The following is a 14,969-nucleotide window of genomic DNA, read 5'->3' as shown; positions in this document are numbered from 1 at the left end:
GAGACAGTGATGTGTGATGTCGCCGTGGTTGTTTAACTTGTATGTTGATGGAGTGGTGAGAGAGGTGAATGCTCGAGTGCTTGGACGAGGATTAAAACTGGTAGATGAGAATGACCATGAATGGGAGGTAAATCGGTTTTTGTTTGCGGATGATACTGTACTGGTTGCAGACACAGAAGAGAAGCTTGGACGATTAGTGACAGAATTTGGAAGAGTGTGTGAGAGAAGGAAGTTGAGAGTTAATGTGGGTAAGAGTAAGGTTATGAGATGTACGAGAAGGGAAGGTGGTGCAAGGTTGAATGTCATGTTGAATGGAGAGTTACTTGAGGAGGTGGATCAGTTTAAGTACTTGGGGTCTGTTGTTGCAGCAAATGGTGGAGTGGAAGCAGATGTACGTCAGAGAGTGAATGAAGGTTGCAAAGTGTTGGGGGCAGTTAAGGGAGTAGTAAAAAATAGAGGGTTGGGCATGAATGTAAAGAGAGTTCTATATGAGAAAGTGATTGTACCAACTGTGATGTATGGATCAGAGTTGTGGGGAATGAAAGTGATGGAGAGACAGAAATTGAATGTGTTTGAGAAGTGACTAAGGAGTATGGCTGGTGTATCTCGAGTAGATAGGGTTAGGAACAAAGTGGTGAGGGTGAGAACGGGTGTAAGAAATGAGTTAGCAGCTAGAGTGGATATGAATGTGTTGAGGTGGTTTGGCCATGTTGAGAGAATGGAAAATGGCTGTCTGCTAAAGAAGGTGATGAATGCAAGAGTTGATGGGAGAAGTACGAGAGGAAGGCCAAGGTTTGGGTGGATGGATGGAGTGAAGGAAGCTCTGGGTGATAGGAGGATAGATGTGAGCGAGGCAAGAGAACGTGCTAGAAATAGGAATGAATGGCGAGCGATTGTGACGCAGTTCCGGTAGGCCCTGCTGCTACCTCCAATGCCTTAGATGACCGCGGAGGTAGCAGCAGTAGGGGATTCAGCATTATGAAGCTTCATCTGTGGTGAATAATGTGGTAGGGTGGGCTGTGACACCCTAGCAGTACCAGCTGAACTCGGTTGAGTCCCTTGTTAGGCTGGGAGGAACGTAGAGAGTAGAGGTCCCCTTTTTGTTTTTGTTTCTTTGTTGATGTCGGCTACCCCCCAAAATTGGGGGAAGTGCCTTGGTATATGTATGTATGTATGTACAATAAATATTGTTAAGTTTTCTTGGGTCTCTATTTTCGTCTTTCCTTACCCCTGAAGTACATTTACCGACTGCTATCCTTGAAAATGTAAACATCTTAAAAGAACCTACGTTACAATGAGAGAGGTTGTAACACCTCGCTATTTCCTTTCTCCTCTTTAGCGGAATGGAAAGGCGGTGTGACTGGAGGTCCCAATGTATGCCTACCCATTGGAACTTCTGAGCTGGAGAAAGTCGAGACTTTTTGGTGTTTATCTTGAAACCTAGATGTTCCAGGAATTGGATCACCTTCTCGGAAGCTTGCAGGCATTCCACTTCTGATGCTGCCCACACCAGCCAATCGTCCAGGTAAGCCATCATCTGGACGCCTTGTAGGCGTAGTTGTTGAACGATTGTCTCTCCGAGCTTCGTGAAGATCCTTGGGGCTATGTTTAGCCGAAGGGCATGGCTCTAAAGACGTACTGTCTTCTTTGAAGCCTGAATCCTAGGTAGGAGGAGGTCTGGCGATTCATTGGAATGTGCCAGTAGGCGTCCGCCATGTCTATCGAGACTGTGTATGCCTTTCAAGGCAGTAGGGCTCGCATATGCTGAAGGGTCAGCATCTTGAACTTCTTGTTCCCGATGAACTTGTTGAGAGGGGAAAAGTCCAGAATGAGTCTGAGTTTGTCGGAGTCCTTCTTGGGAACACAGAATAGTCTTCCTTGGAACCTGATGGACTTTGCCCTCTTGATCACCTTTTTGTTCAAGAGTTCTTGACGTATTCTTCCAGAACGGGGGTGGAGTGTTGGAAGAATCGGGGGAAAGCTGGTGGTGGTGTACTCCAGCTCCAGCCTATTCCATTCTTGATGATGCTGTGAGCCCATGGATCGAAGGTCCAACGATCCTGGAAGAGGCGGAGTCTTCCTCCCACCTGAAGCATCTCATTGCTTCTGGTTTCCGGAGGGTTTACCTCCTCGACCGCTTGCTCCCCTGCCTCTTCTCCCTCTGGAGGGACGTCGAGAGGAGTCTCTACCAGTGTCGCTACCTTTGGGATGAAAGGTAGTAGTCTGCCTCTCGTAGGCAGGCGTTAAGGCTGGTGACTGAGTCACCACCGGCTGGGGTACCAGTTGCAAAGTTTGTTGGGGCTGTGCCACCAACTGGGGAATAGCAGTCGCAGGAAGCTGATGTTTAGCCTGACGAGGCTGTGATCTTGGTCTCTTGGAATTCTTCTTCGGTTGGGGGCCTTCATCCGGAGAAGATTTCCGTTTCGACGACATGCCCCACTATTCTCCGTGGCAGCCTTGTCGACAATCTCCTTGACCAAATCATTGGGGAAGAGATCTTTTCCCCAAATGTTGGAGGAAATCAGCTTCCTCAGTTCGTGTTTGACTGCAGCTGACGCAAACACGAACTCTCTGCAGGCCCTCCATGCTCTGACGAAGCTATAGAGGTCCTTCGTCAGGGTCGCTAGGTGGGTCTTGGCTAAGACCATGAAGACGCCTGCGGTCCTGTGTTCCCCAGCCATCGTCTGGAGGGAGAGAGAGGCAGCCAGCCTCTCTTTCGTATCCTGCTCCCGACGAAGGAGATACTCCGAGAGCTTGGGGAGAGGTTCTCACTGAACTGACGTCCAGCAATGTTGGCCTCCAACTTTCCCACAGAGAAAGTTAACTGGATGTCCTTCCAGTTCTTGTCGTCGGGGGGTAAGGTGAGGAAGAGGGGCCTACATTTTTCCAATGTAGGACAGGGTTTCCCTTCCTCTACCACCTTAAGCACTGCCAGGAGAGACTTCTCCGCGAAGGGGAGACCATGGTACTTGGAGCAAGAAATGACGGGTGTTTCTTGCTAATGCCGGCACCTTAGAGTTGGTGTAGCCCTTGTCCTTCAAGCAACCGGCTAGTAGAGATTGAGCCTTTGCATGGTCAATTACGATGACCTCCTCTGGCTCGGTTTCTTCCTTACAAACGGGTTCTGATTTGAGGCGCATAAAGCAGTCTGCATATGCCTCAAAGCTAGGCCAGAATTCCACCTCTTCTAGGGGGACAGCGCCTAGCTTGTCGTTGATCACGATCCTACCGATGGTGATGGGCATGTACTCAGCACACTTGGGAGTCTCGAAAGCCTCGTTGAGCAGGTCCTTGCATGTTGTGCATACCTGCAGGTCCCAGTACCTCAGGGATCCCTGGGTGACGGAGCAGGTAAGAAAGGAGGTTCGGGGGTGGCCTGTTAGTGGGTAAAATTTCTGGCCGGATAGAAGACGATAAGAGTAAAGTCGTAATTATCTGGGATGTAGATGCAGTAGAGGCGCTTGAGTGTCTCAATGATGGGCTGGGCAATGGCGGTGGGGTAGTTTATCCACCCTGGCAGGCTCAACTATACCGCTAAGGCCAGTTCTGAGAGACCAGACCAAGACTGGACCCCTATAGGCCATCTCCTTTATTTAAGATAGGCAAAGGCTAGGAGAAGGAAAACTCCAAAATCAAACCAAACAAGACCCCAACGGCGGAGCTTCCCAGCACCGGCGGAAGAGGGCAATACTTGTCGGGCAGGCAACAAGGCGGGCCTTGACATAACAAGAACCCGGCAGCCCGATGCAACCAACATCGGAGAAGCCGCCTGTCTCATATGTCTTGAGCCGCGATGAAAACGGTGTGGGCCAAGTGTGTGTGCGTGGCCGTTGCAAAGCCACGACCACCCAAAACAATATACCCAGCTACTGGCATTCTGTCGTTTCCTCCACCCTTCTTCATCTCTTTCTCACCATCATCATCATCATCACCACCACCAAGTCCTGAGGCGACAGCACCGTGGGTGAAGGGGACAGGCCTGGATAGCTGGAACCCCTTAGCCCACGACTGCACTCAGGCGGCAAGTCTAAGATTCAGTCGCTCTCTGGTGACGGTGCCGTGACACCAGAGTTCGGCAGCTGGACCCGTGACTGGGCTGGCCTATTGAGGACACCGCAGCTCACCCCACATGGGGAGGCCCCTAGAAAAGGTGGGGTAAACATCGGACACGGCAAACCCGTCTGGTCAGCTCACTGCGGCTGGCGGTCATCCCACTAATGCGGTCGAAACAACATGAAAAAAATATTAACCTTAGGTGCGTGGAACATCCGCACCCTCCAAGACGTGACGAACACCAACCGCCCGGAACGACGTACAGCCCTCGTCTGCAAGGAGCTAGCCCGCTTCAATGTTGATGTGGCGGCTCTTAGCGAGACCAGACTACCCGAAGAGGGCAACATCAGGGAAGCTGGAACAGGCTACACCATCTTCTGGAAAGGCAAGGCCCTAGAGGAGCCTCGCATCCACGGTGTCGGCTTCGCCATCCGTTCCCAGCTAGTGCAGCAGCACAACCTCGCTCCCAAGGCCATCAGTGAGCGCCTGATGACTGTCCGCATCCCCATCACGAGGGACAGACACCTCACCCTGATCTCTGTCTACGCCCCGACTATGACCTCAACCGATGATGACAAAGCTGCCTTCTACACCCAGCTCGATCGCACCATCCAGGCAGTGCCCGCCAATGACAAGCTTGTTGTACTTGGCGAATTTAATGCCCGAGTAGGCAAAGACCATCGCCTGTGGGAGGGAATCATTGGCCGCCATGGCATTGGAAATTGCAACGCCAATGGCCAACTCCTACTGGGTCTGTGTGCAGAACACCAACTTGTGGTAACCAACACCATCTTCCAGTTACCAAAGCGACAAAAGACAACATGGAGATACCCACGGTCTAAACACTGGCACACCCTGGACTACATCCTGACCAGAGCCAGAGACCGAGGAGACGTCTGCATCACCCGATCCATGCCCGGAGCGGACGACTGCTGGACGGACCACAGACTCCTCATCTCCCGACTCTCCGTGACGACCCTACGACCACCCAGAAGGGCACCTGACAGCGTACCATACCAACGCTTTGATTGTAGTAAGCTCCGCAACCCACAGGTGGCACAGAACTACAAGGAGGCCTGCGAACAACACCTCGCAGACCCCGTGGGTCAGGCCACTGTTGAGCACCACTGGACCACCCTCAGAAACGCCATGGCCCGTGCCGCAGAGGAAACACTAGGCTACACCACCAAGAAACGGCAGGATTGGTTTGATGAGAATGATGCTACCATCTCTCTTCTCATTGAAACCAAACGACAAGCACGCCTGACTTTGGAAAACCAACCAACAGCAGCTAACAAATGTGCTCACAAGGTGGCTGAAGCTGGTTGCCAAAGAGGGATCCGTGAAGCCCAGAAAACCTGGTGGCAAAGAAAAGCTGCAGAAATACAGAGTTTCGCTGACCAACGTGACCTGCGCAGCTTCTATGCAGCAACAAAGGAAATATTCGGTCCCACACGGTCATCAGTGGGCAGCCTGAAGGACGCGGATGGGGCCACGACCATCACCAATAGCGAGGGCATCCTGGCCAGGTGGAGGTCTCACTTTGAGAACCTCCTCAATGACCAAGCAGACACCCCAGACGATCTCCTGCGAATGACCCCGCAGCATCCCGTCCGTCACTGGATGGCACTACCACCCTCCATCCATGACTTCAACAAGGCCCTGCAGCGCATGAAGCCCGGCAAAGCCCCAGGGCCAGACAACATCCCGCTGGAGCTCCTCACTCACGGTGGCCCCGGTTTGAGGAACCGATTGATGCTCTTTATACTGAAAATATGGGAGACCAAGACCCTCCCCAGTGACTTCCGCGATGCAAACATCGTTACCATCTTCAAGAAGGGAGACAGGGAGAACTGTAACAACTACCGGGGAATATCACTACTAAGCATCGCGAGTAAGATTTTCGCTCGGATTCTCCTTGACCGCCTCCTTATTCTCGCAGAAGACATACTGCCAGAGTCCCAGTGCGGCTTTCGACCTTCCCGCGGGACCATAGACATGATCTTCTGTGTGCGACAACTACAAGAGAAGAGCCTCGAACAACAACAGCCCATAATGTTCATCTTCTGGGATTTGAAAAAGGCCTTCGACAAAGTACCTCGACCTGCCATGTGGGCTGTCCTCAAAAGATATGGCTGCCCACCCGATTTTGTCAAGCTGGAGCGTGCCCTCCATGACGGAATGGTTGGGAGAGTCTGCCACCAAAACTCTCTTTCAGACCCATTCCCCATCAACGGCAGCCTGAAGCAGGGCTGTGTTCTGGCCCCAACGTGTTTCTCGCTATACACCGCAGCAATGCTCAACGAGATTCCCCCAGACACACCCTCAGTCGACCTACGTTTCCGCATGGATGGAGGCGCTTTCAACCTCGCTAGACTCCGCGCCAGAACCAAGACCACCTTGTGTGCAGTGCGAGAACATCAGTATGCTGACGACAATGCCACCCCAGGTCAGACGGCAGAGGACCTGCGGTCGTTAGCTGATGCATACAACTCTGCCTGCGAACGTTTTGGGATGCAAGTCAACACAGACAAAACCAAGACCCTCGTCCAACATCCACCACGACTGATGCTCCCAAACTTCAATACCACAGTGAATGACCAACCGTTAGAATAGGTGGACCAGTTCTCCTACCTAGGGAGCATCCTAACATCAGCTCCCACAAGCAAAAAGGACGTGGAGAACAGGATCAGGGCAGCCCACTCCGCCTTTGGCCGACTCAACTGCCGCGTATTTAACAACCACGCACTGACAATGACCACCAAAATAATGGTGTTCAGGGCAGTAGTCCTCTCCACGCTCCTGTATGCATGTGAAACATGGACGCTATATAGAAACGATATTAAAAACCTAGAACGCTTCCTACAAATGAAACTGAGGCAGATCTTGAAAATCCCCTGGGAGAGCCACACCACCAACATTGAAGTCTTAGAACGTGCCTCGCTGACCAGCGTGGAGGCCACCATCATCCACCACCGCCTCCGCTGGATAGGACACGTGCATAGGATGGATCCATCTCGGCTCCCAAAGAAAATATTCTACGTAGAACTGACCCAGGGCACCAGACCACGAGGAGCCCCGAAAATGCGCTATAAAGATCAACTAAAGCGCACCCTGGCTCTAACTGACATCGATCCTTCCTCATGGGAAGAAACAGCCAGGGACAGGAAAACCTGGAGGAGTACAGTACACCATGGCACCGTGGACTTCGAGGAGGAGACAAAACGAGGAGGCTAAGAGAAGAAGGAGAGAGCGATTAGAACAGCCCCGCCCACCACCTATCCTCCCTTGTGAACACTGTCCGCGACTCTTCCACCACAGACTAGGACTTAACAGCCACATCAGACATAAGCACCCACCCCATAGATAGGAGGCTGATGGCTAACGACAGAACCCAATACTCGGACACGAGTGGGCGCCGACGACGATATATATATATATATATATATATATATATATATATATATATATATATATATATATATATATATATATATATATATATAGAGAGAGAGAGAGAGAGAGAGAGAGAGAGAGAGAGAGAGAGAGAGAGAGAGAGAGAGAGAGAGAGAGAGAGAGAGGAGAGAGAGATAGCATCTTTTCTTATATCTGAAATGCAAATTTATATTTTTCATCATAAATAGCAAATATTACTTAAATACTGTATGTATGAAACTTTTTAATAATTTTTTATTGCTGTATTAGAATTTTTGAGCAAAAAGTTTACTGTATTACCGAATAGTTTCCGTGTTTGTTATAAAGTTATCATGTATTTTGTTTGTTTTTTTATTACTGCTTTACTAATATAATTAATAAAGTTACAGTTAATGCTATATTGGATAGAATTATGTTACTACAATAGCAATGTATAGTATACAGCACAATAGGAGAGATGGAAAGAAAAGGGAAGAACCAGAAAACAAGAATCGTACACTGTGCAGCAATCCTAACAGAGTTGACGTTTGGATGGTCCACAAGAAATCGAATCCGCAATGAGGAAACCCACGATGACTGAGGACTGAATTAATTTTATATCATTTATATCATCACTGATGGAATGGATGCCACAGGGGTTGCTGAGACAGGACTCATAATACTGGGAATCATTGTCACAGAAAGCAGTAGGCCCTCTCACTGATGCCCATAATACAATCACGGGACTGAGGTCACTGGTACAGAGGGAGTGGGAGCCAATGGCCCCATTGTCACAGGCACAAGGGTGACAGGCAGAGGAGTAACAGGCAAAGGGTTTACATGCAGAAGGGTGATAGGCCTTAGGATGATGGGCACAGGAATAAATGGCACAAACTAATTACCGGGGATGGGCACTGGGGCAACATACACATTTTACGGGGCCCCAGAGCCTTCTACACCCTTCTAGTTTCAGCATCGCCACAGGGGCAAAAGCCTTCTAAGCTACTTTCTTGACTCTGGACGCACTACACAGACAACCACTGGGATCAGGGATCACTGGTACTGCTGTCAGGCACTTCTGCCACTGGGATTACTGTTGATATCACTGGTGTCACCACTTGGGACACAGAACCTTAGCTACCAGCCCCCTCAAAATTATATTGAAGGCCTACCTGCAAGACCTAAGGAATTCCAAGAATTCCTTGGGTTACTTGTTGTCGGAGGTCTGCAAGGAAGCACTTCTTGAACACATTGGAGTTTTGTAATCACCTTACCCTCCACCAACCTTGGCAAAACTTCCCGACGTAGATACTAATTCACCGTTCCCAGAAACATACTTCCTGACGACGAATTCAATGACTAGCACAAAGTGCTAAGTAGTATCTTCAGCATTGTCATATGTGGTGCCAAGAATGATAGCAGAGCTCAAAGAGTACACACACACCTTTAATTGGAGGCCACAATCTATACATCATAAGGGATACTTAGAAACCATTGTGCCCCGAAGGTGGAGAGAGAGGATTTAACGGCCGGTCAGCCATAAAAATGATGCCAAATCAACCATTCAAACTAAAAAGCATGATAAATATATCAAACAACCATGGATAGGACACAACAGTACGACTGTACTCTTTGGTAGGAGGGGATAGGGCAATTCGCCTGCACTCACTACCTGTCGTTAACTACCTCATTAACGATTTCAACAGCCATTACAGTTTTGCTAAAATATTTCCGTATTTCAAAGAAAGGAAGACTTATATAAATGTGGGAGCAAAAGTCTACAGCAAATATTAGCTACCTCAAATATTAACTACCTCATTAACGATTTCAAAGGCCATTACAGTTCTGCTAAAATATTTCCGTATTTCAAAGAAAGGAAGACTTGTATAAATGTGGGAGCAAAAGTCTACAGCAAATATTAGCTGAATAAAGTGCACCTGTTCTGTTTTGATATTTTATAAGACTTTCCCAAACTTGCCAATCATTATTTGAAATATTAAGAGTCACATAAATTATTTTAAAAGTTATGATATACATCCTTCTCTACATAGATGGACTCGATTATCAGGGATGACAATCAACTCACCTTATATTGAACACTACATTCACTTCCTGAATAGATATACAATACTGTAAATACCATAGCAATAGTCATTTATTTTAATTCATATTACATTATAACACTGCATTCTTTACAAGACATTTTTCTAATCAGCAAATGTTTACTTACCTCGTCCTTCAGACTTTTGTAAGTAGTAGCATGCCTGGCTAGAGCTTGTGAAGTTCTTTCTAATTCTAAAGTTTTCTCTCGATACAATAATTGTAATTCACTGTGTGATTGCCTTAGTTTTTCAAATTCCTGTAATGCAAATAAATTCTTATTGAATGAGTATTGCTATTTAAAATGTAAAGTGATATAAAAATATGACTACCTAATAAACATAAATCAAGTTAATAATTCTTATTAGAGACAGAAATATTAGAAATCTTAAACAGAAACATATTTTCCAATATCAAATTTCATATATACAAATGCTGTACAGTTGTGCTATTCCTAATAGTTTCAAATTTCCCTGTTAAGAATCTATCTTCATTCCAATTTCTTCATAAATTTCCCTCTTTTACTGAAGTTTCTTCGAAGTCATCTGTAACCCATTAAAGTATAACTCTTATATGTTGTAGATAGAGGGAGATGTGACTGACTTTTGCCTTAGGAAGAAAAATTCCCTATAAGTGCTTGTACAATCGTGTGCTATGTTAGCATTTTGTTCATGAGAAGGCCAAGGTAGTATAGCTTCTATTTCACCCAAATGCATAGGGGTTAGAGCAACTATACAAGGCACTCTTTATATGTAGGCTTTTCGAGTTACTGATTTTCGTAATAGTATGGGCAACTCAATTACTTTAGCTCATGTTATTTGTTTTGTTATCGGCTATCATGTTAGGGAAATTTGACAAATTTGCCGATTTTATATGCTACTATCCCTATCTAATATTCAATTAGGGGTGTTGTATTATAGCATCAACAACTGCTAAGTTCAAGTTAGGGATAGGGTGGCACTTGCCCTCCAATTGTAATAAAAAGGTAGCAGTAGGAATTGTATTATTCTTTTCATTATTAAGTTATATTATTAAAGGTTTACAGGAAAGAGATTTAGAGAAAGATAAAAACGTATATAAGAAATTTGTTTGCAGGCAACAAATGAAAGGGTAAGTAAAGAATACTTTCTTTTCTATAGCCGGCCACTTTTTTGCCGAAAATTTACTTTTCCATTTTTACTCAGGAAAAGGTTAAAAAATATTAAACTGCATACATATAGTAACTCAGAAAAGATTTCAAGATATTATTTCTTCATAAGAATTATCATTTAAAAGCAATTTTTCGAATAGAACGATTTTGTATTTGTTAACATGCATTTGCGTGTTAGAGTAAGGAATTATTGCACACACAGACACACACACACACACACACACATATATATATATATATATATATATATATATATATATATATATATATATATATATATATATATATATATATATATATATATATATACCTTCTACACCTATTGATGCAAAGGGCCTCGGTTAAATTCCACCAGTCGTCTCCATCTTGAGCTTTTAAATCAATACTTCTCCATTCATCATCTACTTCACGTTTCATTGTCCTCAGCCCTATAGGCCTGGGTCTTCATTCCATCTTTTCTAATGCCTTGTGAAGCCCAGTTGAAAGTTTGGTGAACTAATCTCTCTTGAGGAGTGCAAAGAGCATGCCCAAACCATCTCCATCTACCTCTCATCATGATCTCATCCGCTTAAGGTACTGGGTAAAATCTCTCTTATAGTTTCATTTCTAATCCTGTGTCCTGTCATTTCAATACCCAATATTCTTTTGATGGCTTTGTTTTCAAACCTACAAAATCTGTTGGAGATTGTTTCATTGTATAACCATGATTCATGTCCATACAATAACACCGATCTCACTAAACTGATATATAGCCTGATTTTTATATGCAATTTCAGGCGATTTGATTTTCAAATTTTACTTATCCTAGCCATTGTCTGATTTTCTTTTTTCAGTCTTTCATTAAACTCAAATTCTAAAGATCCTGTATTAGAGATCATAGTAACTAAATATTTAGATTATTTCACCTCATTAATCCTTTCAACTTCCAATGATACGTCATCTTACATTGCATATTCCGTTCAATTGTTGAAAAGCAGCTTCTAAAACCTGCTTGCTCTCTTGACTGATCAAAGTCTAGTCTTTTTTTTTTATATATTTTTTTTAATATGATCTTTGTAAATATTTCATATATTACTGAGAGTAAAATTATTGGTTGGTAATTTTTCAGCTCCCTTGTGTCTTTTTATGAAATAATAAATGATAAAGTTTTTCAAGCTGGAGGCATAGAGCAGATTTACTCCCATGAAATATCCTCCATCTATTATTAAATCATTTGTTAGGCCATCTTCTCTACTTTGCCTCTTTTCTTGTCTTTTAAGCCTTTTTTTTTTTTTTTTTTTTTTTACTTCTGTTACTTTCGGTATCGGCTCTGAATGATCATTATTTCTATTGGTAAAATTAGTTTGTGTACCGCCATTGTATAGCATTGTATAGAAATCCTTTGCAATTTTTATCACTCCATATCTTTTGTTGATTAAACCATTTTCACCCGTTAAAGCAAATATCTGTTACCACCCTTCCACGTCTTTTTTTTTCTTTTTTTTTTAACTTGATGCTTATTCGTAGTTTTGGTTTGATTGTGTTAATGAATATACTGTGTTTTTAGTTTGATTATTTTTTTTCGATAGTTATGATAATCTATTTGATCTCAATTGGGTTTTACCCGCGTTTTCAGTCTTTTCTTTATCAGATCTTTCTTTTTTTTTCTTTTTTTTTTTGCTGGTTCCATTGATTTTTTTTTCTTTTTAGATTACAGTTCACTTCTGTATTTACTTTAATTTCTTCACGTAATTATGAGTAGCTATCTGTTTTGTTTTGCTACATAAACTCGGATCACACTATTCTCTTATTACAAGAGTATTTATTTTCTTTCTTAAATTTTTTTTTTTATATTTCGTTACATCTAGACAAATTTTACTTCTTAAAATTTTATGGTTGCTTGACTTTAATTTAACACTGCTACATCTTTAACTGAATTAACTTTTTTATTGGGAACAAATTCTATTTCATTTTTTTTCTTATCTATATTTGGGCTTTTCCATGTCCATTTTCTATGTTCACCTTTAAATAAAAAGAAGTATTCATGATTATTAGATTATTCTTTTTGTCAGCAAATTTTACAAGCATGTCTTCTACTATATGTTGTTTATTGTGCCAACTCAAAATTTACTACAGCAAATATTGTTGGTTTTATGCATTTTGTACTGTAATACTATATACGCTATGGGTATTAAGAGTAATGTTGCACAGTATTGCATTGACAGAATACGCTTAACATAGGGTTCAATCTTTTTTAGAGCAATGCTCATTTGTTATTTTTGTATGTATGTGTACAAGTTTTGTTTACATATTCTCAATCAAGATTCAAGAGTCCCAAGTTGTTAGACAAGTCAGAAAGTAGAGCTGTAATGTAAGAATTAAGCATTAAACATATTTTAATCAGAAGTCTCTGATTTTATCCCATCCAACCAGAAGACAAGTGGGCGAAAATGCTGGGATAGAAAAATTCTCTACAATAATTTATTATTCTAGGTATGTTGGAAGGGGTTATTCAACTTTGATAACCAACACCATATACAACATTTGGGACTCCAGTAAAGACTGAACCTATGCAGATGTAGCGCCCATGAAGAAGCAACAGGTATGCAGTAAACAATAGGAACGCCACTACACATTTCTACATTCAAGCTCAATGTCAAGAAAGAAGCAAACATCCTACTTATATATATATATATATATATATATATATATATATATATATATATATATATATATATATATTATTGGTTAGAACCAAATAAGGTAGTATTGAAATTTGTTACCAGTAGGCATTAGGTGGTAAAATTTCAATATAAGACAATGATAGTTTACATAATAACAAAAAGTGTAAACTACCTTTGGTTGGGTACATAAACACTCAAGAGGTGCAATTAAAGAATAAATTAGGTTAGAATTAAATATGTTAGTAACTAGGTAATTTTGTAGATTTCATTTGCCTAACCTAATTAAGGTAAGAAGTCAAAATGCCTCTGGACATCGAGCATCTAGAGAAGTTTAGCATTGTTCCTGAACCCAATTCTGTTGCAACACGAAGGCAACTTTGGTGTGAGGAATTCAAGATTTACATTGAAGCTTCAGGTAGTATGAAAGATGCACAGAAAGAGGCATTATTACTGTACACAGCCGGTAGAGAGGTACGGGAAGAGTTTAAGACACTACAACCTACTGATGACACTAGTGAAGCTGCGATTAAGTCTCTACCCACATATTTTGCCCCTCAGGTCGATAAATGTTTTGAAAGGTATCAATTTCCAGCAGGGGCATATCGGAAAGACCACAAGAGTTTAGATGCGTTTGTGACTAGACTTAAGAAATTAACTGTTTCGTGTGAATTTCTAGAGTTAGAAAATGTTATCATAGATCAAGTTAATGTCCATTGCACATCACAAGAGCTAAGAAAAAAATTATTGCAAAATAAAGAAAAGGTATTGATTATAGGCAGACTGCAAGAAATATCAAATAGGCAAAGTCATATAATAGGTAATTCTACAGGCAATAGAATGGAAAATTCTAAAATTAGCAAGATAGGCTCAAAATTGAAAGTCAATAAGAATCAGAAAAAGAATACGTCAAAGCTTAGTCATAGGAAACTGCTGAATTCTAATGCTCACAAATATCAGAATCAGACCTATACGTAGAAGCAACAGGAAAAACTCAAATGCTATAGGTGTGGTATAACTTTTTTTCTTGCATACGAAGCAAGGAAATGCCCTGCTCTAGGACAAACGTGCCAGAATTGTAGAAAGATGGGACATTTTTCAAATGTTTGTAGATTCCCTAAACAGTGTGTAAAGAAAATAAAAGCCGCAGTTAATACTATAGGCCAAGAAAATATTGCGGAAAATGTTCATGATAATCAGGTTAGGTCAGAACCTGATTTTACATTTCGCATTAATTCTGTCAACAAAGGTGCAAGGAAACATATATTGGTAGAAGTGATCATAAATGGTCAACCAATTGTAATGCAAGTGGACACAGCAGGTGATGTATCAATCATATCTGAGAAAAAAGCTAAAACCATTCCTAATTTGTTATTAGAAGGTACAAATAGAGTTTTGAAAGGTTATAATAACTTTGATATACAGGTAATAGGTGCTTCGAAAGTAGAAGTGCAGTACAAAGATCAGATGTTAGACAGAATGCCATTAACGTTAGAGAAAGGTAAAGGAAAAACTTTACTAGGTTTGGATTGGTTAGATTATACAAAATTATATTGGCTTAGTATTTTGAAGATTACAGGTAAACAAGATGA

General features: G+C 42.6%; 1 protein-coding gene across 1 annotated transcript in view; it reads right to left on the bottom strand.

The window, feature by feature from the left end:
- Positions 1-14,969, bottom strand: part of LOC137645772 (protein fantom-like) — a 723,952-nt gene that overhangs the window by 240,907 nt on the left and 468,076 nt on the right. Inside the window, 1 exon segment of the mRNA XM_068378685.1 lies at positions 9,698-9,826. Within this exon segment, the coding sequence (XP_068234786.1) occupies positions 9,698-9,826 (129 nt within the window).

This window comes from Palaemon carinicauda, chromosome 8 (assembly GCF_036898095.1).
Source record: "Palaemon carinicauda isolate YSFRI2023 chromosome 8, ASM3689809v2, whole genome shotgun sequence".
NCBI classification, from domain to species: Eukaryota; Metazoa; Arthropoda; class Malacostraca; order Decapoda; family Palaemonidae; genus Palaemon; species Palaemon carinicauda.
Note: the sequence above shows the minus strand (reverse complement) of the source record. Positions and strands in the feature narration are given on the sequence as shown.